The following is a 23,834-nucleotide window of genomic DNA, read 5'->3' on the forward strand; positions in this document are numbered from 1 at the left end:
CCCCAACCGCAAACCAAGAGTGGCGTCACGACCCAGATGTAATCAACATGACAGACCTGTCACCAGAAGATCAAAAGGAGAAGTCCCTGTAGCGTCCCTGGAGGTGGAGCGGTGTCCCTGGGGCGACCGCTGTGGCCAGGCGACTCATCTACATTCAATTATTCAGCAGTGAAACTCTTTCCTCTCTGATGCAACATCTAAAAATGCTATAATATTTTTTACTTTTAATTTTTGGATATGGAATTTAATGTTTATTCTATGTGATTTTGGAGATAAATCTGCACCAAAAACCTCATTAAATACTGTTATAAATACTCCTGGAATAAACTTCTGATTTAACCCCTTAGTGACCACCAATACGTCTTTTTATTGGCCTGAGCTATAATTGAATGGCATCCCCCCATGGGTGAAAATGCAGCAGCGGTCTGCTGTACACTATACTTTACAACCAGCTTCATCAGACATGATCTGTGTTGACACCGGCCATGGCCGCTTAACCCCTTAGATGCTGATGTCAATAGTGACTATGGCTGTCATGTGATGTCCGGTTTCTGCACACACCTGCTGGCACGGTGGCATCAGACTCTGTTCACACTGCAGAGTCTGACAAGCAACCTGAAGCTTGTGGAGTGTCCAGCCAGAGCCGGGTGTCGGCTGGTTCAGGTTCACTGGTCTTCAGCAGACTGGAGAGCAGGACCTAAGAGCTCAGGTTGCTGATTGCGCTGTGCAGCTGTCTCCTCTCTATATTGAGCACACCTTTCTCCCTGTATGTGCCAATGATAGCTTTAGTGATCCCGATCTAGGTGTTTCTCCTGTATATGGTGATTTGTGCTATGCTTCTAAGTGGTGTGAGCGTTCCCCGGTTGCACATTACTTCCTCCCCTTTTTTGTTAGTCCCCTGTACACATATTATCTCTCCTGTGTGTTTGAGTGCTGTGTGTATGAGTTTCCATTCTCCCTTGTCTGTGTCTTTTTATGCGGTTTTGTCTTTGTGTTTTCTGGCTGGGCCCAAGGATGTGGGAGAGGGGGAGAAAGATCAGGGCCCGGACAGGAGTTCGGGTCCCAGTGAGGGCTCAAACCTGGATACCATCAAACCTACCTCTGAGATAAGGGACAGTGCAGGGTCCGAGAGGGGTTGCTGTTCCGGAGATCGTCGATACTGTGCACAACCTCATACTGGAGAATTCACGGATTTCAGCTAAATCAATAGCAGACATCATGGGGATTTCCCGTGAATGTGTTTGTGTCATTATCCATGAACATTTGGATATGAGGAAGAGATCTGCAAAGTGGGTCCCCAAATGTTTGACAACAGATCAGAGAAGAATGCGAGTGAAAACTTCCAGGTCCATTTGTCAGTGTTTCCGGACTGATAAAAACTTCCTGGATCGACTGGTCACTATGGATAAGACCTGGATTTATTTGTATGACAAGGAACAGTCAAAAGAGTGGAGGCACAGCGGTTCTCCTCATCCAAAGAAGTTCAGGGCGCAAAAAACAGCCACTAGGGTGATGGCGTCTGTGTTCTGGGATAAGGAGGGCATGCTGGTAGTGGACTACCTTTAAAAGGGTTCCACCATCATTGCAAGGTATTACATTGAACTTTTAGACCAATTGAAGGCAGCTCTGAAGGCTAAAATGTGCGGCAAGCTGTCCAAAGGAATCTTGTTCTTACGAGACAATGCCTCCACTCACACTGCACAAGAGACCATGGCAAAGCTAGCAGAGCTGGGCTTCCAGCTGGTGACCACCCACAATATTCACCAGATCTAGCTCCCTCCGACTACCAACTGTTTCCAAACCTGAAGAAACAGCTCAAGGGTATCAAATGTCACACCATTTCTGATGCCATGGCTGCTAGCGCTGGGGCAATACAATTCAACGAGAGTTCCCTCAGAAGTTCCCCAAATTTAAATGCTAAATTATTCTTTCCCTCCCAATCAAGGCAAGGCCTCGGATCCCCATCTACTCAATGATGAATTAATAACATTATTTAAGTCCCCCATCATTAAAATCAATAAGACCGGTAGAATATTAACAAAGGACATAACTTCCCTCAATACTGAACTTTTATACAGGGGTGGAACATACAATGCAATGAGTATGTATTCCGGTCTTAAAAGTTTGCAATGAAGACATCTATTCTTCCTTCCTGTCTGTCTTAGAAGCAAGTAAGTCAAGCCCACAGAATGGTCACTATGACTTAACCAGGCTTTATTAAGTGTTGAAAGCCTTTCGTTATTGATATGTGTCTCTTGTAAGCTATGATAGAGGGAGCGAATGCCCTGGTATAGTTTAATCCTGATGTGTGATTGTTTGAGTCCCCCAGTCCCTGCACATTCCAGCTCATTAGAGAAATTCGATTACCAACATACAGGTAGTAAAGAGCTTGTCCTAACCTCTTTATTGGGTAAAATTGCACAGTGCTTGAAAAATAAGCAAGTTTACCATTTACCTCTTATTAAAAATCCTCTCTGTTCTCAAGAACTGAGGGATTTTTAATCTTGTAGTTTACTGCTCATTACCTACGGTCTTCTAGGCAAGGAGAGCAGTGCTTACAAGCTCTTTCCTACACAGTGTACAAATGCAGCTCTGCCGCTGACAAGACTCGGCGATCTGTCCAGCTTCACTGCTCTCCACCAATGCCGCAGAGGCAAAACTGTCCCTTCTAGGTGCGTCAAAAAGCATACAGTTTGGACCGGCGGTATTGCCATGTCACTGCTCCAAATTGTCAGTCATCAGGAGCACACCACCCCTGAGAGGAAGGAAGCCAGGAGGCAAGGGTGCAGTGTGCTCCTGAAGATCGAAGTTGAAAATATTTTTTTAAGTAATACCATTGTGAGGGTAGGCCTAGAGACAATCGCAAAGAAGCTTCATAACATGAGTCTAAAGGGTACTTTACATGCTGCGACATCGCTAGCGATCTCGTTAGCGATGTGAAATTCTAGAGCGCAAGTGCGATCTTTTTAGATTGCACATGCGTAAAATGACCTATGTGCGACCTCGAAAGATCGCACTTGCGATCTAGAATTTCACATCGCTAATGAGATTGCTAGCGATGTCGCAGCATGTAAAGTACCCTTAAGATGTGTATTCCGCAGTGTGTTAACAAGATAATAAAGCCAAAATAAACAATGAACAAAGAGGTATTCATAACATACTGAGAGAATTCATAATCAGTTGGTTCACACCATGTGGGATATGGGATGTTGACTCCTTGTTCTTGTGCCAAGGTGGAAGTCGAATGTTGTATTCTATAATTACAAGATTCTTTAATACACGGGTCAGAAGCTACAGGAACCAAGTAGGAAACTGGGGAAAAAAACAGTGTGCGCTAACAAGCGAAGAAGCTGGTAATATTTCAGTGAACAAACAGTATAAAACAATCATTTAAAACAAGTTTTTTTTTCCTTGTTGCACTGTGTATAGTAACCGAGATAATATCTGTTATCAGAAGCATTCGTCGATAATACAGTAACATTAACAGCCACAAGTCCTGTAATCAGCTCGGGATTTCCTGGTTGCACAATTTTTTTTTCTCGATTCCTCAGTAAACTCTTCTAATTCTAATGCTGGCAAACAAAATTGGGTCCTTATTAATGTTCTCTATACAGGGCCAGATTAAAGGGAGGGCACATGCATAAGAAGGTTACGAGGATACAACAGCACAGAGAAGGATGACTCAGTGGTAACTTAAACAGATGTTTATTTGGCTAATACGGTTCAATGTAACAGCTAAGGCACAATATCAAATGGGAAAAGCAAAGAGTGAAGTTACAATGAATTAATATGCAAAGTGTTTACAACAGTATGGAAATATGACTGTGCCTCTGGCCCTTTAAAGGAAAAACATGACACATAAGAGACTTGTGCTCATCTGTCCCCCCATAGCCCCTCTAAATACAGTTATTCCATTTCTTAATACATTTTTCTCTTTGCTCACATATAAGAAGAGACGTCGTCCCCTCCCTCGGCGGTGTCCACCAGAGTCCTGCTGACCATCGCGACTGCGGCGATCCTACTGCTCATCCTCATCATCGTGACATCGGTCACATCGGGCATCTGTATAAGGAAACGAGGCAGGTAGGGGATGTCCTCAATAAGGCTGAAGTACAGCTTGACTTCTATAGCCAAAGTGCTGCACTGTCTATTGCAGACTGCACAGAAGGAGTTAACTGAGAATCTGCCAGTGAGCTCACTGTGACGTCTAATGAGCGAGATTGTGACTCTTTACTCTCAGACAATCTATGATCACAGAGCCCGCTAAAGTTAAATGTGCAGGGATAAAAAAAAGAGCAAAACACAAACAATTTTAATGAAACCAAACTACAAAAATATCTTTTAGCTCCAAATAACATAATAAAAAGTATGCTCAAAGAGGTGAACAACCCCTTAAACAGTTTTTTAACAGTTTTCCAGCCCATTTCTGACCTTTTCTGACCGTCTCTCCTTAAGGAGACCAGATGAGTATGGAGTTTTCGTGCAATGCCCTATGGGAGAAAAAAAAAGTATGTAAATGAGCTCTCTGCAAGAATGAAAGAAAATGTAACCACCACTAGGGGCAGCTTATTACAGTTTCATGTACACAGCCAGTTTTATGAGGAACCGTATCATTGGCTGGAGTCCCCCTTTAATCTCCTAATGACCTTTGACATATTTGTTAAAGGGGTTATTTCCATCTCCAAGATCCTATCCCTATATCTAGTAGGTGTAATAATAATAATAATAATAATAATAATAATAATAATAATTGCGAATACCTCCAATTAGAAATGTAGTATAGTTCTCCTGATTAGCTATGTCACTTACCTCATGTGCAGGACATTGTAGTAGCTTAGGTATCCATGGATACAACAATTTGTTGTTGCTCATAGTCCTCCTGATATAGCCATGTCTCTTACCTCATGTGCAGGGCATTGCAGGACCTTAGGTATCCATGCTTAAACCACTCATATAGTGACAGTTAGTTGCTCATGGTCATAACCATGGATACCTAAGCTACTACAATGTCCTGCACATGAGGTAAGTGACATGGCTATATTAGGAGAACTATACTACATTTCTAATTGGAGGTATTTGCTAATATTATTATTACTACACCTACTATATATTGGGAAAGGATCTTGTAGATGGGAGTAAGGAGTATAAGGAGCTGACTTACTTCCAAACCAGGCAGATACAGCCTTGCACAATTAGTGCGGTTTAACCCTTTAATCGCTGCTGTCAATCACTAATAGCGGCATTTGAGTGCACTGGTTGCCAGTGTACACACTCACAGGTAGCCGATGGTCTCCTATGGCTGGTGAGAGGCTTCCGCTGCTGCCATCTTGGTCTGCCTTTGAAGCCTGACTTCGAAACGTCAATTCTACCTACATATTGCGGTATACAGGAGAAGTAACTATAGGTTAAGGACAGAAAAAAAAAAGTAAAATTAAAAAAACGAAAAAAAAATACGATTTTAAATCACTTATTTTTCTTGGTTAAAAATAAAGAACGTAAATAAAAAAAACCAAACATTTGGTATCACTGCATCCGTAAAAACTTCAAGGAAAATAATAATTAATTTTTTTTATACCGTACGTTAGATACAAATTTAAATGTTTCCCTTCCCAAAAAACCAAGCCCTTAAGTCTTAAGAAATGGCGAATTTTACTTTATTTTGTTACAAACTTCTGATTTTTCATTAACAGTAAAATGCATAAATATAGTGTGTGTGTATATAGATATATACGGGGTGGTCCAAAAGTAGGTGGACAGTATGTGTAATAGGGTTATCAAACAGGATGTAAAGTGAAACTGACTCAGTTGCCCTTAGCAACCAATCAGATTCCACCTTTCATTCTTCACAGACTTTTTGGAAAATGAAAGGTGGAATCTGATTGGTTGCTAAGGGCAACTGAGTCAGTTTCACTTTACACCATGTTTGATAACCCTATTACACATACTGTCCACCTACTTTTGGACCATCCTGTGTATATAGATATATACAGTACAGACCAAAGGTTTGGACACACCTTCTCATTCAAAGTTTTCTTTATGACTCTAAAAATTGTAGATTCACATTGAAGGCATCAAAACTATGAAATAAAACATGTGGAATGAAATACAAAAAAAGTGTGAAACAACTGAAAATATGTCTTATATTCTAGGTTCTTCAAAGTAGCCCCCTTTTGCTTTGATTACTGCTTTGCACACTCTTGGCATCTCTTGATGAGCTTCCAGAGGTAGTCACCGGAAATGGTTTTCCAACAGTCTTGAAGGAGTTCCCAGAGATGCTTAGCACTTGTTGGCCCTTTTGCCTTCACTCTGCGGTCCAGCTCACCCCAAACCATCTCGATTGGGTTCAGGTCTGGTGACTGTGGAGGCGAGGTCATCTGGCGTAGCATCCCATCGCTCTCCTTCTTAATCAAATAGCCCTTACACAGCCTGGAGGTGTGTTTGGGGTCATTGTCCTGTTGAAAAATAAATGATGGTCCAACTAAACGCAAACCAGATGCAATAGCATGCCACTGCAAGATTCTGTGGTAGCCATGCTGGTTCAGTATGCCTTAAATTTTGAATAAATCCCCAACAGTGTCACCAGCAAAGCACCCCCACACCATCACACCTCCTCCTCCATGCTTCACATTGGGAACCAGCCATCTAGAGTCCATCCGTTCATCTTTTCTACAAAGACACGGTGGTTGAGTTCATGACACCACCCACGGGTTGTGGTGACTGGATGGACACCACTGCTGCCGTTGGCTAGGCTCCCGGGGACGGTGTTGCGCAGCTTGGTGTTGACCCCGAGTTCTCGGCCTTGTCCGTATTAAAAGGGGCAAAAACAAAGTCCCAACGGGGACGGGCAGTAGGGTCCCAACGGGGACTTTTCAACTTGGCAGCCGGGATCCGCTGCCTTTAACTTTCATCTTCGTATGCCTCCTCCACTGTAACTTCAGAGCTGTACGGTGGGGGAGGGGACTAGGGCCGCCTGGGAACACTGCAAACCAGCCCCTCTCCCCGCAATGCCGGGTGTACGTGACCAGCTCACCGGGCACCAGGTCACGGTCCGAGTGACCTACTGGGAGGTGGGGGCTGACATCCCTCCTGGAGACAATGATCTCGGCCTCCAGGCCGGGCTCAAAAATGAACCCCCATCCACGGCGGGGGTCAAACTGGCGTACCTGCCCCTCGTACTTCGGGCCCCGTACCCGGTAGGTGCCGGTGCGGAGGTTCTCCTGCTCCTTGATGGTCCAGGCCAGCACCTCCGCCTTCTGCCTCTCACGGGCCGCGATCTCCCAGCCCAACGGGTTTTGCTGCCGCTCCCAGTACGGAGCGTCTTCTTGCTCCCTCTGCGCAGGTGTTGGGCCCAGCCGGAGTTCCCCTGTGCCGGCTACGACCGGCACCTTCTGAGCTGGGGAACCTCGCTGTGTCATGGCCTGCTGTGCTGCCTTGCAGCGTCAAACCGCGACGCCTCAGCCGAGGCCTGGGATCTAGAAACAGCCAGCGCTGCCCGCCGGGCCTCCTTCTGGCAGGGTTCCACCTCCATCTTGGCAGGGCGGACTGCCGGGGCCTTGGGCAGCTTGGGCGCAGTCACTTCCGGGACCAGCGGGATCACATCAGGAGGGGGCACCCTCCGGGAATCAAGCTTCCAGGGAAGCGGGATCGGTGCGGGCCGAACAAGCGGTCGTCCGCGGGCTGCTTCTCCAGGTGGGTCCTCACAGGTGGACGGGACGGAATCCGCTGCCGATGTCGGGGGCAGCGGACCGAGCGGGGGAGCAGCGGCAACCGGCACAGGCGGTGAGGGAAGCAACATGGAGGGCAGGGGCAGACTGGGTCCCTCAGCCGCAGCGGCCGGTCCCTCGGAGACATAGGGGCGTGGGTCGCTTACCCACTCTCCAAAATGTGCCTCCACTTCTCGCACCCGCACGGCCACGGCTATCTCCTCCATCTCGGCCACCCATCGTTCTATTAGGAACCGCACCTGGGCTTGCAAGCGACAACACATCAGGGCCGTCCGGGCTTCACCCACGCCGCTGTTCCAGGCGCGGGCTCCGGGAATTCTGGCTTGCCTGACGGGGCGGACATGCTGCACTGTCAGGGTCCAGGAACACAACGGGTGGCAGAGTCCTGGAGTCCCTGCCCTTTATCCCTTCGGTCACATGAGGCAGAATCTTTACCCGCCCCCCTTGCTCTTTTCGGGGCAGTCTGCTTTCTTTCTGCACTGCTCTGTTCTCAGGGGGCGGGGCTTTACTTTCACGCCCTTTTGCTTGGAGAAGACGGCTTGGGCGGGAAACTTCGCGCCACAGGATAGTGACAAGATGGCAGATTCTGAAATTTTTCAGCGGGATGCCGCTGACAAGAACTTCAAGGCGCACTTCCACAGGTAAGTGGATGGGTTCAATCCTGTTTGTGACGCCAGAAGAGTCGATGTGTACCGCCCCGGGGCTCGGTCGGCTGCCGAGCCGCTCGGATCCGTGCTCATCGGTGGGTGGCGCGAGCTCCTCACGGACCCGGGGGTCACGTCGCTCTGAAAGGGGCTGTTTGGCGCTACACATAGGGACTTCTGTGGGGAGGTCCACGGCCGGAGCCACAGTTGTTTGTAGGGGATTTGAGTTCGTGATGCCACCCACGGGTTGTGGTGAATGGATGGACACCACTGCTGCCGTTAACTAGGCTCCCGAGGACAGCGTTGCGCAGCTTGGTGTTGACCCCTCCGTGGGTAGGGGGGATGATGGTCCCCGGAGCCCGAGGGATGTGCTGAGGCGGGGGGATGGATGGTGCTGGCGTGTCGGTGCGGTGCGCGGCCCGAAGGCACTGTTGTACTCACTATTACAAACACACTGGAGTCTCTGGTAAACCAAACAAGATGGTGGACGGTGCCCGCAGCCGGCTGCGCTTTTCCCTTTTTGTAGGTTGGTTGTAGGTTTCCGCCTTTCTCCTGCACCTCACTTGTGTAGAAATGATGACTCCTATGCCTGAGCAATAGTAGTCCGCTCCCCAGCCTGGTGTGTGCCGGGAAAGCCCTTTTTGCCCGCAGACGCTGGCCCGTCGGGTCTCTATGCCTGGGCGGTGGCTTTCTACCCTTATGGTTGGGCTGTTGTCTTCAGTTGGGTCTTAGGTGGGAAAGGGCCTAAAGTCCAGTCCGCAATCAGTTGATTTGACTCAGCCCAGTTGTTTCTGGGCCTCGTACTGGGTCTGAGTACCCCTCCTGGTGCTCCGGTTTCCAATCGGTTCCCCGGTTCGGTACCGGTGGGCCACCACCCATCCCCGGTCCTTACGATTCCACCAGCTGTAATCCCAGCTCCTGCAGGCGGCCACCACCGTCTGCCTCCTAGCCAGAGGTGACTGGGCTCCAACCCAGACACCTGTTGTAGACTATGGCAGACCTGGACACTTCAGAGAGCACGCAAGATAGTAGAAAATAAAAAACGTGATCAATTGATAGATTTTTCAAATAAAAACTCTGAATGTAAAAACAATAAGAATAATATGAAATTGCATAACAAAACAGTGCTATCTTTACAATACAGCACACAATTTAATCACATCAAAAATATTATTAAACGGTATTTACCCGTTTTAAATGAAGACCCTGTTCTTGCAACCATACTGCAATCTGGTTGCAATGTGGTTGCTAAAAAAGCACCTTCACTGGGCAACATTCTTTCACCTAGTTTTTTTGTAAAAAATAAACCTGTTTCCACCTGGCTTGAACACAAGGGATATTTTAGGTGCGGCACCTCACGCTGCCGCACATGTGAATTTGCCTTACCTTGTAGCTCATTTTCAAATACTGGTGAGACTGTCACATATTCCATTTCGAGGTACATTAATTGTAATACCACCAATGTGGTTTATTGCATTAAGTGCACCAGCTGCAACCTACTTTATATTGGTTGTACAGTGAGAAAACTCAAGGTGCGTTTAAGGCTATGTGCGCACTTACCGGATTTTTCGCGGATTTTGCCGCGGATTTGCTGCATGTTTCGCTGCAGAAAATGTTCATAACATCTCTGCAGTGAATCACCAGCAAATCCTATGGAGAAAAAAAATCCTGTGCGCACTGGGCGGAATTTGACAGCTGCATGTTTTGCTGCGGGAATCCCGCAGCAAAAACAAGTGCATGTCACTTCTTTTCCGCACAGCGCTGCGGGATTTTACTCCATTGACTCAATGTTAATCAAGAAATCCCGCAGGGAATAACGCAGGCAGCAAATTCTGTGCGGTTCACTGCGTTTTCCTGCGTTATTCCCTGCGGTATTTTGCGGTTTACCTCCGGTAATGTGCATCACTTGCTTGCGGTTTTGCAGGGAAGTGATGTCATTACAGGAAGAGGAAGCCGTGCAGAGTAAACACACACACATCACAGACACAGACATCACAGACATAGATCACATAGACACAGAACACATAGAACACACATAGAAAGAAAACGGAAATATAGGAAAAAAAGAACGTGGGCTCCGCTGCATATTCACCTTCCAGCCGAGGTAAGCACACAGCAGCGGCCCGGTATTCTCAGGCTGGGGAGGGAGAGGGGCAGGGTAATGTCCCCCGCCTCACTCCCCCTCCGGCAGCCGAGAATATCAGCCGCAGCTGCCCCGGCACTGTCGCATGCAATATGCGACAATACCGGCGTGTCCTCGGCTCTTCTTGCCACCGTGTAGCAGTGGTGGCAAGGTAATACAAGGGGTTAATGGTGATGGGGGACCACCGCCATTAACCCCAGGCTTGATCATGGCAGCGTCTATGTGACAGCTGACATGATCAACCCGTAAGTAAAGTGAAAAAAACACAGACACCGAAAAATCCTTTATTTTAAATAAAACAAACAAGCCTCGTTCACCATTTTATTAACCCCTCCCGCACCAAAGCTCCGGCGTAATCCAGGTCCGACGTCCAGCGCTGCTTCCATCCAGCCGCGACTGTCACAGACACAGGCTGAATGAAAGCAGCAGAGGTAATTACCGGTCATTTCCCACGGCCGGTAATGTGAACTCACTGCCGACCGTGGGAAATGCAGCGATCTGTCATCTATCTCTCTATCTATCTATCCCTCTGTCTATCTATCTATCCCTCTATCTATTCTTCTGTCTATCTACTCTCAGAATTAAATGACTTTTTTTTTTTTTTTTTTTTTTTCTTCAATGTGCTTTATTGCATTGAATGCAATAAAGCACATCCCAACCCGCACGCGGCAAAACCGCGGCAATACCGCGAATAATACCGCGGTAAAACCGCAGCAAACCGCGGCAAACCGCATGCGGTTTTCGGGTGCGGTTTCCCGCGGTTTTTTACCGCGGGTGCGGTAATCTTTGAGGGCATGCGGAATTTTCTCAAGAAAATTCCACTTCCCAGTGCGCACAGAGCCTTAATGAACATATCCGGGATATTTATAATTCTAAGGGCACCGTTATTCCAGCCAGAAATCTCTCATCGGCATCCAGACATTTTATTTCACATCACAATTGCAATACTGACTCCCTGCGTGTTTTTGGTTTAGAAAAAGTTAAAATCTCTCCTCGTGGTGGTGATATCCAACATCAGGTTCTCACACGTGAGGCTTTTTGGATATTTCATTTGGGAACTAGAATACCCAATGGTCTTCATCTGAGACGAGATGTCATTGTGCTGTTTCTATTTGTCTTAGTTAAAACTGTTATTTAATGTTTTTCATGCTTGTCTCTGCTGCCATCTACTGGTCAGACCTTTCGGCTCCTCTGTTTCTTTTGTCCAGCCCATGGGAGTGTCTGATGACCCTCTTGCATCACATCCTGGTGTGTTCATTTCCAAAGCAGAGTTTGTGAGAACAACATCCCATATTGGATTGGAGCTACTAGGAGCAAAGTCTTCTGACCATGTAGTAGCTTCAGAGGCAAGCATCACTGAGAATTACAATGCCAAGTACTTGGATTACTGCACTCTGCATGTCCTAAGCTTTGGAGAAAATAAACCACCATTGTTTCATCTCAGCATGTGCATGTTTCACTCTGGAGCGCTCAAGGTCCTGTCTGCCCCACCTATAGGAAAAACGAAGGTAAGATTCTCACAACCTCTCACAACTACGCACCTTCCATCGCCTTTAAGTGGGGACAGAACAGTCAGAAGACTGCTTAAGAGCTTAATACCCCGGCTACAGATCCCTAAGAGCCCTGTAACTTCCCCTGTAATCTGCCTAGCAACAAGCCTTGTGCACTAGTCTGCCTGCACAGTGCATGCCTGGACAAGCCTAAGGGGAAGCTCTCCCATCTGCCACGTCCTGTGTCACCTCTGCTTGCATTGTAAAGGGACAGTTTATGCACCTGCTGTTTCTCTCCTGCTATACCACTTCTATAGACTTGCAGTACATTATACCCCATTACTGCACATCGCTGCACTGCGAACCCCAAGTTTTACTGAAGACACCTTGGGAATCTCATCAGGGAGTCCTTGCAGAGCTGCACAACGATTTTTGGACCCCTATTCAAAAGTCAAATTTCTTAAAGAGACAGTACACCTTAAATCAAAATGGCCGAAAAAGACCTTGGACAGTTCCCCACTGCTGAAACAGAGCAAATACAATCTGATACTGTCCATTATGAAGCCCAGGAGGCAGAGCCCACGCTATCAGCAGACCAAGTTGTCCGACCGAAGCGCTCTTCCAATTGGAGAGAAGCTCTGCGTCACCGATATATAGGTGCTCAGGGAAAATTAGTAATCAAGTTAAAAGAGTATCCCGGCACACTATTACTCCCAAAAGACAAAAATCATGCAACTGTTCATAATGCAAAAAAATTCCTTTATTTTTATTATTATTCGCTGCAAACAATGAATAGATGGTTCGTCCAAATGAGTCGACGTTTCGGCTTTAGGCCTTCGTCAGACTGGACTTTATCTGAACACGAACAAAAACACAAATCAATCTCATATATACATAATTAACAGCATGACGAACAATATCCAACACCATGTTACAATGTTAACATACGAATAACCTCATGGTGGAGTAGAGACAAATTATATCATATTATAGTACAATATTGTGTTCGGGGGATACAGTCACCCTCTATTGAAATAATATAATACATTTAGAACACATACTTCATAGTGGTATAGATATGCTCTGTATACTATGGGAAATCACTAGATTAGTGCTCATGCGAAAGTGGTAAATTATGAATGGAAGACCGACCAAAGAAAGGAAAAGAGGGAAGAAAAGAAGCAAGAGACCGAGGTGGAAGATCAAAAAAGAAAATATATTGAAAACCCTGGAAGGACTATGAGGGAAATAAGGTTAGGAAAGCCCCCAGAAAAAAAAGGGGGGGGGAGGAGGGGGGGTTTGTGGTGGTCCGGTTGTGATCGAGGGGGGGTCCCATGTGTCACTCACCAGTATGGATATGTCAATATGCAGTCATATCAGGGCGTTAGCAAAACAATACATAGCAAGGAGACTACGTCAATAGTGACATGAACTGTAACAAAGAAAAATGTATAAGGCAAGAATCATATTAACATGAATTTAATACATGGATGGTAAGTGTCTATTTGGTACCTGTCATCAAAATAGTATGTTCGTGCTGATAATCTACGTTAGCCTTGGATATCCCAAGTACATGTGTCATGTGCTATATACAAGACGTTGTCTCCCCGACGGATGGGTAACTGGATCTTGTACCTCAATGACAAGAGAACCTCATAAACATAGATGCAAGACGTCATGTAAAAAATGAATCAATATTATCTTGTACGGGTATAATGAATTAAAGACAGAGGGATGACACACCTGTAATAACGTAAAGGACGATACTGGTTTTTGCTGAGGTGCAGAACAATATATGGTATGTGTGGATTCTAAGATAAAATGAAACCAAACACATAGTTCCGTATTCAGTATTACAAAGTGTTATAACATAATGTTAGTAGTAAGTAAGGATTATTAGGTATATTACCTATGGTCAGGCCGACTATTATGAAAAATCACCGGAGAAACCGGAAGTGCCAAGGGCCGTAACCTTAGGGTCATATAAAAGAGATGTTAAAGAGGGTGCAGGAGAACATTCCATATAACAACTGAAGGAGAGGGAACCCCATATGGAGAGAATAAACGGAAATTACCTGTTCCTATATCCCAAGCGGTAAACGAGTGTTGCTACTCAAAAGAGAAAGGCAGATGGCATGTGTATAATATCGCCGGTTGAACCGGAATCGCCAGTGGCCGTTACCTTAAGATCATAAAAAGAGGGAATAAGGAAAAAAAACAGGCAGTACATAGGAGTCATAGATAACAGAAGGAGAAGGAGGTCGGCTACCATTACTTACTGCGCTAATGCTAGACGTGCGGTCTGTGAGTGAGCGGTTCTGCACTGGGGATTGTTCCAGCGTGCAGGCATTATAAAGGAAGTGTGGGTGTGTGCTAGTATAGCAACATCCTGTCTGTGGAACACAGGAGATCCGGCCGGTGGAGCGCACGCTGCGCGCATGCGCGCACAGCACGTCTCCCCGGCCCGGCCCTCTGTCAGTGCGTCATATTGGCAAGTCACTTCCTGGTAGTGGAATACAAGAGGTCGGGCCAGTGGAACGCACACCGCGCATGCGTTCCACCGGCCCGACCTCTTGTATTCCACTACCAGGAAGTGACTTGCCAATATGACGCACTGACAGAGGGCCGGGCCGGGGAGACGTGCTGTGCGCGCATGCGCGCAGCGTGCGCTCCACCGGCCGGATCTCCTGTGTTCCCCAGACAGGATGTTGCTATACTAGCACACACCCACACTTCCTTTATAATGCCTGCACGCTGGAACAATCCCCAGTGCAGAACCGCTCACTCACAGACCGCACGTCTAGCATTAGCGCAGTAAGTAATGGTAGCCGACCTCCTTCTCCTTCTCCTTCTGTTATCTATGACTCCTATGTACTGCCTGTTTTTTTTCCTTATTCCCTCTTTTTATGATCTTAAGGTAACGGCCACTGGCGATTCCGGTTCAACCGGCGATATTATACACATGCCATCTGCCTTTCTCTTTTGAGTAGCAACACTCGTTTACCGCTTGGGATATAGGAACAGGTAATTTCCGTTTATTCTCTCCATATGGGGTTCCCTCTCCTTCAGTTGTTATATGGAATGTTCTCCTGCACCCTCTTTAACATCTCTTTTATATGACCCTAAGGTTACGGCCCTTGGCACTTCCGGTTTCTCCGGTGATTTTTCATAATAGTCGGCCTGACCATAGGTAATATACCTAATAATCCTTACTTACTACTAACATTATGTTATAACACTTTGTAATACTGAATACGGAACTATGTGTTTGGTTTCATTTTATCTTAGAATCCACACATACCATATATTGTTCTGCACCTCAGCAAAAACCAGTATCGTCCTTTACGTTATTACAGGTGTGTCATCCCTCTGTCTTTAATTCATTATACCCGTACAAGATAATATTGATTCATTTTTTACATGACGTCTTGCATCTATGTTTATGAGGTTCTCTTGTCATTGAGGTACAAGATCCAGTTACCCATCCGTCGGGGAGACAACGTCTTGTATATAGCACATGACACATGTACTTGGGATATCCAAGGCTAACGTAGATTATCAGCACGAACATACTATTTTGATGACAGGTACCAAATAGACACTTACCATCCATGTATTAAATTCATGTTAATATGATTCTTGCCTTATACATTTTTCTTTGTTACAGTTCATGTCACTATTGACGTAGTCTCCTTGCTATGTATTGTTTTGCTAACGCCCTGATATGACTGCATATTGACATATCCATACTGGTGAGTGACACATGGGACCCCCCCTCGATCACAACCGGACCACCACAAACCCCCCCCCCTTTTTTTTCTGGGGGCTTTCCTAACCTTATTTCCCTCATAGTCCTTCCAGGGTTTTCAATATATTTTCTTTTTTGATCTTCCACCTCGGTCTCTTGCTTCTTTTCTTCCCTCTTTTCCTTTCTTTGGTCGGTCTTCCATTCATAATTTACCACTTTCACATGAGCACTAATCTAGTGATTTCCCATAGTATACAGAGCATATCTATACCACTATGAAGTATGTGTTCTAAATGTATTATATTATTTCAATAGAGGGTGACTGTATCCCCCGAACACAATATTGTACTATAATATGATATAATTTGTCTCTACTCCACCATGAGGTTATTCGTATGTTAACATTGTAACATGGTGTTGGATATTGTTCGTCATGCTGTTAATTATGTATATATGAGATTGATTTGTGTTTTTGTTCGTGTTCAGATAAAGTCCAGTCTGACGAAGGCCTAAAGCCGAAACGTCGACTCATTTGGACGAACCATCTATTCATTGTTTGCAGCGAATAATAATAAAAATAAAGGAATTTTTTTGCATTATGAACAGTTGCATGATTTTTGTCTTTTGGGAGTAATAGTGTGCCGGGATACTCTTTTAACTTGAAGCGCTCTTCCAAACCCACGATAAAGGCCACTGAAAACTATCACACTATGAAAGATGAGCTATGTGAACACCTGGAGGAACAGTGGGAACGAGTCACCTATTACATGTCAAGACTTGAATCCTCATCAGGTGATGCCACATGCTTACAAGCCGCTCTGCAACGGCTGAACACAGCTCATGAAAGATGCAAGAGACTGTCAACAAGGTACATTACCTTTCTAAAAGACTCTAAAATTGATGAAGCTCTTTCAGACCTGAGCAAGGCAGAAGAGGTAGACAAGGAAAGAGATGCCAAGGTGCAAGATGCCATAGACAAGGCCGAACACCGTATCTCTCACCAGCAAGAAACCAGATCACACCGATCAACCTCATCTAGACGTTCCTTTCGGTCATCCGGGTCATCATCCTCAAGAAGCTCAGCCCTGAGCGACAGGATACTAGAGGCCCGCATAAGAGCAGAGGAATCCAAGGTGAGACGTTCCTTCACAGAAAGAGAAATAGAGGAAGAAGCCAAAAGGACAGAAGCAGAAGCCCTTGCAAAAGCAGAAGCTGCTAAAGCAGAAGCCAAAAGGGCAGAAGCAGAAGCCCTTGCAAAAGCAGAAGCTGCTAAAGCAGAAGCCCATGCAAAAGCAGAAGCTGCTAAAGCGGAAGCCAAAAGGGCAGAAGCGGAGGCTCGGATAAAGATTCTTCGGTCACAGGTGGAAGAGGAAGTTGCGCTAGCTAAAGTGAGACTACTTGAGCAAGCATTGATCCAAGGTCCTGATCCAGATGACTCGCCACCACTGGAAGCAGACAATCCAGTTGATCGCACAAGAGACTATGTACTGAATCAGTTACCTGTAGCAACCCCGGTTTGCAGTACCGTCCAAGCCGACAACACCGAAACCTCCAACTTACCTCTACCAGTGCCAGTGCTACCTAAAGCACCCGAGCAAATTAATAACAGTCACCAAGAGGTGCCCTCTCAAACACAGTCACCACGGCAAGATGGCAACCAAGTGTTTCCTGACCCACTTCCACAGCTCAAGCAGCGGTCATCAGAATCTACAGAGGCTAAACCACAGCTCAACCCTGCAGCAACGTCATTTTACCCGGGAACATCTCATCCATTCACGCCAGGCAGCCCATACGCCCCAGGGGCATCACGAGTCGTCGTGGCAACAAGTGGTGAGAAATCAGATATGTCTGAGTTTGCCAGGTTCATGGTGAGCAGAGAGCTAATCAACACTAGTCTCACGAAATTCGATGATCGTGCAGAGAGCTACAGGGCCTGGAAAGCAACTTTCAAGGCAGCCATCGCCAATCTCAACTTCACTGCAGAACAGGAGCTCAACCTCCTGATCAAGTGGTTGGGCCCAGGCTCTACAAACCGTATCAAGAGCCTCAGAACAGTCTATGTGGGACAAGCAGAAGCAGGTCTCGCTGCTGCATGGCAGAGACTGGAACGCACCTTTGGCAGCGCAGAAGCAATAGAGAAAGCCCTATTCAAGAGACTGCAGGACATCCCAAAGATCAACCTTAAAGAAGTCCACAAGCTTCAAGACCTAAGTGATCTGCTCATGGAGCTGGAGCTCGCCAAAAGAGATCCTCGTCTGTCTGGGCTGTGCTACCTGGATACAGCCCATGGAGTGAACCCAATCGTGGTGAAGCTGCCATACAGTCTGCAGGAGAAATGGGCAACGTCAGTCTCAAGGTACAAAAGAATGCATGACGTCACCTTTCCCCCATTTATTCAGTTCTGCAAGTTCATCGATGAGCAGGCCCAGATGAGGAACGACCCCAGCCTCGACTTCCTAGAGTTCAACACTTCGGCAGCCGCAACATCATCATCAAGGTATGAAGGTGCCATACACAAACGCAGAGACATTAAGAACACTGTGAGTGTCAGGAAGACTGAGCTACCATCACCTGCAGCATGCACAGATAAACAGAACACCATCTCATCACGAGATAAGTCTTTCAATCAAGAATGTCCCATCCATAAAAAAACGCATTCACTGAACAAGTGCAGAGGGTTTAGATCCAAAACCCTACAGGAGCGCAAGAAAGTCCTCACAGAGCTTGGGATCTGCTTCAAATGCTGCGCATCACTTGAGCACATGGCCAAGGACTGTAAATCCATCGTCAAGTGTGAGGAGTGTCATAGTGAAAAACACGTTTCAGCCATGCACCCAACCCAGCTAGCTAGAGACACACTGGCTGCAGTCACCACCGCTCCCACTCCAAGTCATGGCGGGGAGCCCAAGAATCAGACTGACACCACCACAGCCGTCTCCTGCTCATGCTCAGAGGTATGTGGAGAGGGCCAAACACAGCAATGTTGTGCCCGAATATGCCTCATCAAGGTTTATCCCGAGGGACATCCAGAAAAGGCAATCAAGGTGTATGCCATCATAGACGACCAAAGCAACCGGTCCCTAGCAGGAACCAAATTCTTTGAAGCCTTCGGAATTAATGGACCATCAGAACCCTACACCTTGAACACCTGCTCGGGTCGCATAGAGACTAGCGGCAGAAGAGCCCAGGGATTCATTGCTTCTCCTATCAATGGGAAGACTGAAATACCTCTACCAACGCTCGTTGAATGTGACCAAATACCCAGCCACAGGAATGAAATTCCTACCCCAGAAGCTGCATTCCATCAACCACACCTAAGACACCTCGCTAGTGTTATCCCACCTCTGGACAATAACGCAGAGATTCTACTCCTGCTCGGCAGAGACAATCTAAGGGTACACAAGGTGCGAAAGCAGTGTAATGGGCCTGACTATGCACCATACGCCCAGAGACTGGACTTGGGATGGGTAGTCATAGGAAATGTGTGCGTTGATCGATCAGAAATTGATTCCTTCAAGACTTATGTGCATGGAGATGGGCACACAACCTGCTTAAAGCCATGTCCTCATCACTATGGAGTGAAAGAGAAGTCTCCAGACACAATACAGCTACCTGACATCGCTTCTTCTCTGCATATCGACAACTTGGGAAGATCAGTCTTTCTCACAACCAAGGACGACGATAAAGTAGCCTTGTCAGTAGAGGACAGAGAATTCATCGGAATAATGGACTGTGAGTTTTCTAAAGACAAAACCAACCATTGGGTCTCTCCATTACCCTTCCGATCTACCAGGGTAAGACTCCCAAACAACCGAGCTCAAGCTCAGACCAGATTTAACTCTCTTCAGCGTTCCATGAACAGCAAGCCTGAAATGAGAGAACACAGCGTCGCCTTTATGGACAAGGAAGTCTGCAACAACCTAGCAGAACCTGTACCAACCGAACTGAATCCAGCAGATCACGCAACTAGACCTATGTCTATAAGTTCTTTTGCTAACTCTTCTTGGCTTACAGGTCCAGAGTTCCTGCTGAGACAGTCAGAAGAAGGTGTCCAGGAAGCCTTCAGCATCCTAGATCCAGACAACGATCCGGATGTCCGAGCTGAAGTCAATACCCTGGCCACCAGTGCAGAAAAAACTTCCAACCTCGGTTGCCAACGTTTTGAACGTTTCTCCAGCTGGATGAGGCTCGTCAGGACTGTCGCTAGGTTAGTGCATATCGCCAGATGCTGTCGTACTGACCTTAAAAACAAAGACTGTCATCGCTGGCATGTCTGCCACAAAGCCCTTTCTGCTGAGGACATCTCCCATAGCGAGTCCCTCATAATACGCCACCTCCAACAGAGTGAATTCGCCATAGAATGGAAGTGTTTATACAACAAACAGCAGATTCCATTAAGAAGTCCTCTCGCCAATTTAAACCCAGTCATCGACAGTTTCGGCTTACTGAGAGTTGGCGGTCGTTTGAACCAGGCTCATCTTGGAGTTGCAGAACAAAATCCTCTCATCATTCCCAACAAACACCATGTTACAGTCTTGCTGATCCGACACCACCATGAAAAGACTGAACACCAAGGCAGGCAAATTACAGAAGGTGCTTTACGGTCTGCAGGCCTCTGGATTGTTGGAATGAAGAGACGTGTAGCACAAATACTACACGATTGTGTGCACTGTCATAAAGCGAGAGGAAAACAACTGTACCAGCAAATGGCTGACTTGCCTACAGACAGACTTTCTACAGAGCCACCTTTCACCTACGTGGGCCTAGACGCTTTCGGACCATGGATGGTGTCCACACGCAGAACTCGCGGAGGCCAAGCAAACAGCAAGCGGTGGGCTGTGTTATTCACCTGCATGAGTGTTCGAGCCGTTCACATTGAGGTGTTAGAGTCCATGGATGCCTCCAGCCTAATCAACGCCTTGAGAAGGTTCCTTGCCATCAGAGGACCAGTGAAACAGCTGAGGTCTGACCGTGGAAGCAACTTCGTCGGTGCATGTAGAGAACTGAACATCGACACCAAGCCTATCCAAGATCAGCTGGCAGAGAAAGGTTGCACCTGGATCTTCAATCCCCCTCACAGTTCTCACATGGGAGGCTCCTGGGAGAGGATGATCGGGATTTCACGCAGCATCTTGAACTCCATGCTAATGGACGTCAATTCCTCAAGACTCACACATGAGACTCTAGTCACTCTTTTAGCTGAAGTCTCAGCCAATATCAATTCAAGACCTCTTGTGCCGGTGACCATGGATCCAGAAACACCAACCATATTAACTCCTACTATTCTCATTACCCAAAAAACTGACAACGTGGTAATGCCCAGCGGAGAATTCACCCACGCGAACACTTATCAAAAACACTGGAAACGGGTTCAATACTTGGCTGACTACTTCTGGAACCGATGGCGGAAGGAATACCTCACCATTCTTCAAGGAAGAAAGAAGTGGCGAGATCCCAAGCCGAACCTCAAGGAAGGAGACCTAGTCCTCATGAAAGATCAGACCACAGAAAGGACTGACTGGCCTATGGGACTAATTACTAGGATACTGCCTAGTCATGACGGCAATGTTCGGAAGGTGGAGCTAAAGGTCATCAGGAAAGGTGAGACGAAGACCTTTGCAAGGCCAATCCACGAACTTGTTCTGCTGTTGCCCATAGAGAGCGTCCCTACGGGATGAACGCTACCGGACCTGAACTTTGAGCCATCCTTCTTGTTTTGGACTCAATTGAGCTTGTTTTTGCATTTAACATGCCTTTCCTTTCAGGTTGTATTATGGACTTAATAGTGAAATCCCCAAAGTGAATTTCAGACGGGGAGTGTGCTGTTTCTATTTGTCTTAGTTAAAACTGTTATTTAATGTTTTTCATGCTTGTCTCTGCTGCCATCTACTGGTCAGACCTTTCGGCTCCTCTGTTTCTTTTGTCCAGCCCATGGGAGTGTCTGATGACCCTCTTGCATCACATCCTGGGATGTTCATTTCCAAAGCAGAGTTTGTGAGAACAACATCCCATATTGGATTGGAGTTACTAGGAGCAAAGTCTTCTGACCACGTAGTAGCTTCAGAGGCAAGCATCGCTGGAGAAACAATGCCAAGTACTTAGATTACTGCACTCTGCATGTCCTAACCTTTGGAGAAAATAAACCACCATTGTTTCATCTCAGCGTGTGCATGTTTCACTCTGGAGTGCTCTGGTCCTGTCTGCCCCACCTATAGGAAAAACGAAGGTAAGACTCTCACAACCTCTCACAACTATGCACCTTCCATTGCCTTTAAGTGGGCACAGAACAGTCATGTTTCATTATTAAATCTTGGTAGATAATGTTCACATGTACATTTCGGATGATAGTGTTTTGTTTTTTTTCTTTTTTTTATGTGGAATTTTAATATCAAAAATCTTTTCTGTATATATATATAAAAAAACCTGTTCACTTATTGTTGAATTTTTGTATTGTTGTTTTGTATGTTATCAACCCCATGCTGGCACATGTGCTTTCTGATTAAACACACTGCTCCCATTGGTAGGAGTGAGTTTAAATGCTTGTGAGCAAGACATGTTCACTCAGGCTTGACAAAGAACGCAGGCAGCGTTCGAAACGCGTAGCCTTACGCCGCATATGGGCTCCCTATTTTTGTCATCACATTAATTTTTACGTCCTCTAATAAAATTGCATCAGTTTTACTACTACTCCGGAAGCTGGATTTTTCTTTCTTCTACCTACCTGTGACTACCTGGCTAGTCCAGGTCATGACAGATGCAGCCCATTAGTTTTGCACTACAGTGAGAGCAATCTGATGTTTTATCAGAGTGTGCTCGCCCGTGCAAAACGCAAGTGGAACCGAGCCCTGTCTCTTTCTCTGACGGTGTCTGTCTCTGTCTCTGTATCTCTCTCCCTCTGTCTCTATCCATCTCTCCACTGAAATCATATTACCTCACACATAAGCTTCTTATACTAACAATGTCCTTCGTTGCCTATGGCAACCAATCAGAGGTGCTGAAAGGAGTTAATAGAAAATATTTTTTGATATTGAAACATTTTATACGTTTTGGTTTTTTTTTTAGAAAAAAATCCACTCCCTGTGAACATCGCAAGGGTAAGAGTGAAATATTCCGCAGATGAAATTCTGAGGGGTTGACTTACTTCCTCAGCCTATGTCTTGCGTTACACTTTGTCGTCTCTGGTTAGGATACGTTCTGAATTCTACGGGTCCCGGTTAGGAGCACAAGTGACAGTCACATGTCACGTTGGGAGCCAAACTGCTGACTGTTTCCAAGAGCAAAGTATCACAATATTGGAACAGATAGACTCTGGGGATTTTTCGCTTGTGAACCCTGACTTTTCTTTGTAGAGATGGAGACAGATCTGACCACTTCGAATCTTGGCCCCAACCTGAGTAATCCTGATCTAGAGACAGTGAGTATCGCCCCCTGCTGGACACACAGGGAATCACATACTGATATTTATGAAATCTTTTTGTCCTAATTTTTCCAGGTCACGGAAGTTTCTTACGTGGAGCTGGAGATCATCCGGGATCCTTCTCGAAAACCATACAAGAGTATTAATACGATATATGCAAACATCGTGTGACGTCAAAAGAAACGGCAGGAGACTGTGATCATCGGAGGAAAAACGAGTGTGGGTGTCCTATACATCATGATGAAGACCCTACAATCATCCTCTACCTGAGAGCTGCCTACTGGAGGACCTGATCCATACGGTTCCGGTGGAGATCAGCGGCGCCCTGGCTGCATGTATGACGCTTATCTCCAGTATTACTATAGAACAAACTTGGACAAAAACTGGCACTATACTAACTATATATATGGCCTACACCCCAAAAATAGAATATTTAAAAATGAGAGAACTTAGGGTTTATAGTAGTCAGAGCCATAAACATGACTCATAAATAATTAAATCACACCAAACCTAGAAAATGTTTTATTAGAGAATTTTTTTTATCACGGCAAAAGGTAAAATACAATAACTAAAATCTACTCAGCAAGGATCAGGTAAACATAGGGAGTTCCTAGGAAAGTGACGCACCCCAGGGCTTTGGGGTACTTGGTCCCGGGCTGTATAATACT

General features: G+C 46.1%; 1 protein-coding gene across 1 annotated transcript in view; it reads left to right on the forward strand.

Moving 5' to 3' along the window:
• The window catches only part of VWA7 (von Willebrand factor A domain containing 7), an 87,058-nt gene extending 63,451 nt beyond the window's left edge, over positions 1–23,607 (forward strand). Inside the window, exon 17 of the mRNA XM_075323448.1 lies at positions 23,242–23,607. Within this exon, the coding sequence (XP_075179563.1) occupies positions 23,242–23,337 (96 nt within the window). The 3' untranslated portion in view covers positions 23,338–23,607. The remainder of the gene's footprint in view (positions 1–23,241) is intronic.
• The last annotated feature ends 227 nt before the right edge of the window (positions 23,608–23,834 follow it).

The sequence above is a fragment of the Anomaloglossus baeobatrachus genome, chromosome 9 (genome assembly GCF_048569485.1).
Source record: "Anomaloglossus baeobatrachus isolate aAnoBae1 chromosome 9, aAnoBae1.hap1, whole genome shotgun sequence".
NCBI lineage: Eukaryota > Metazoa > Chordata > Amphibia > Anura > Aromobatidae > Anomaloglossus > Anomaloglossus baeobatrachus.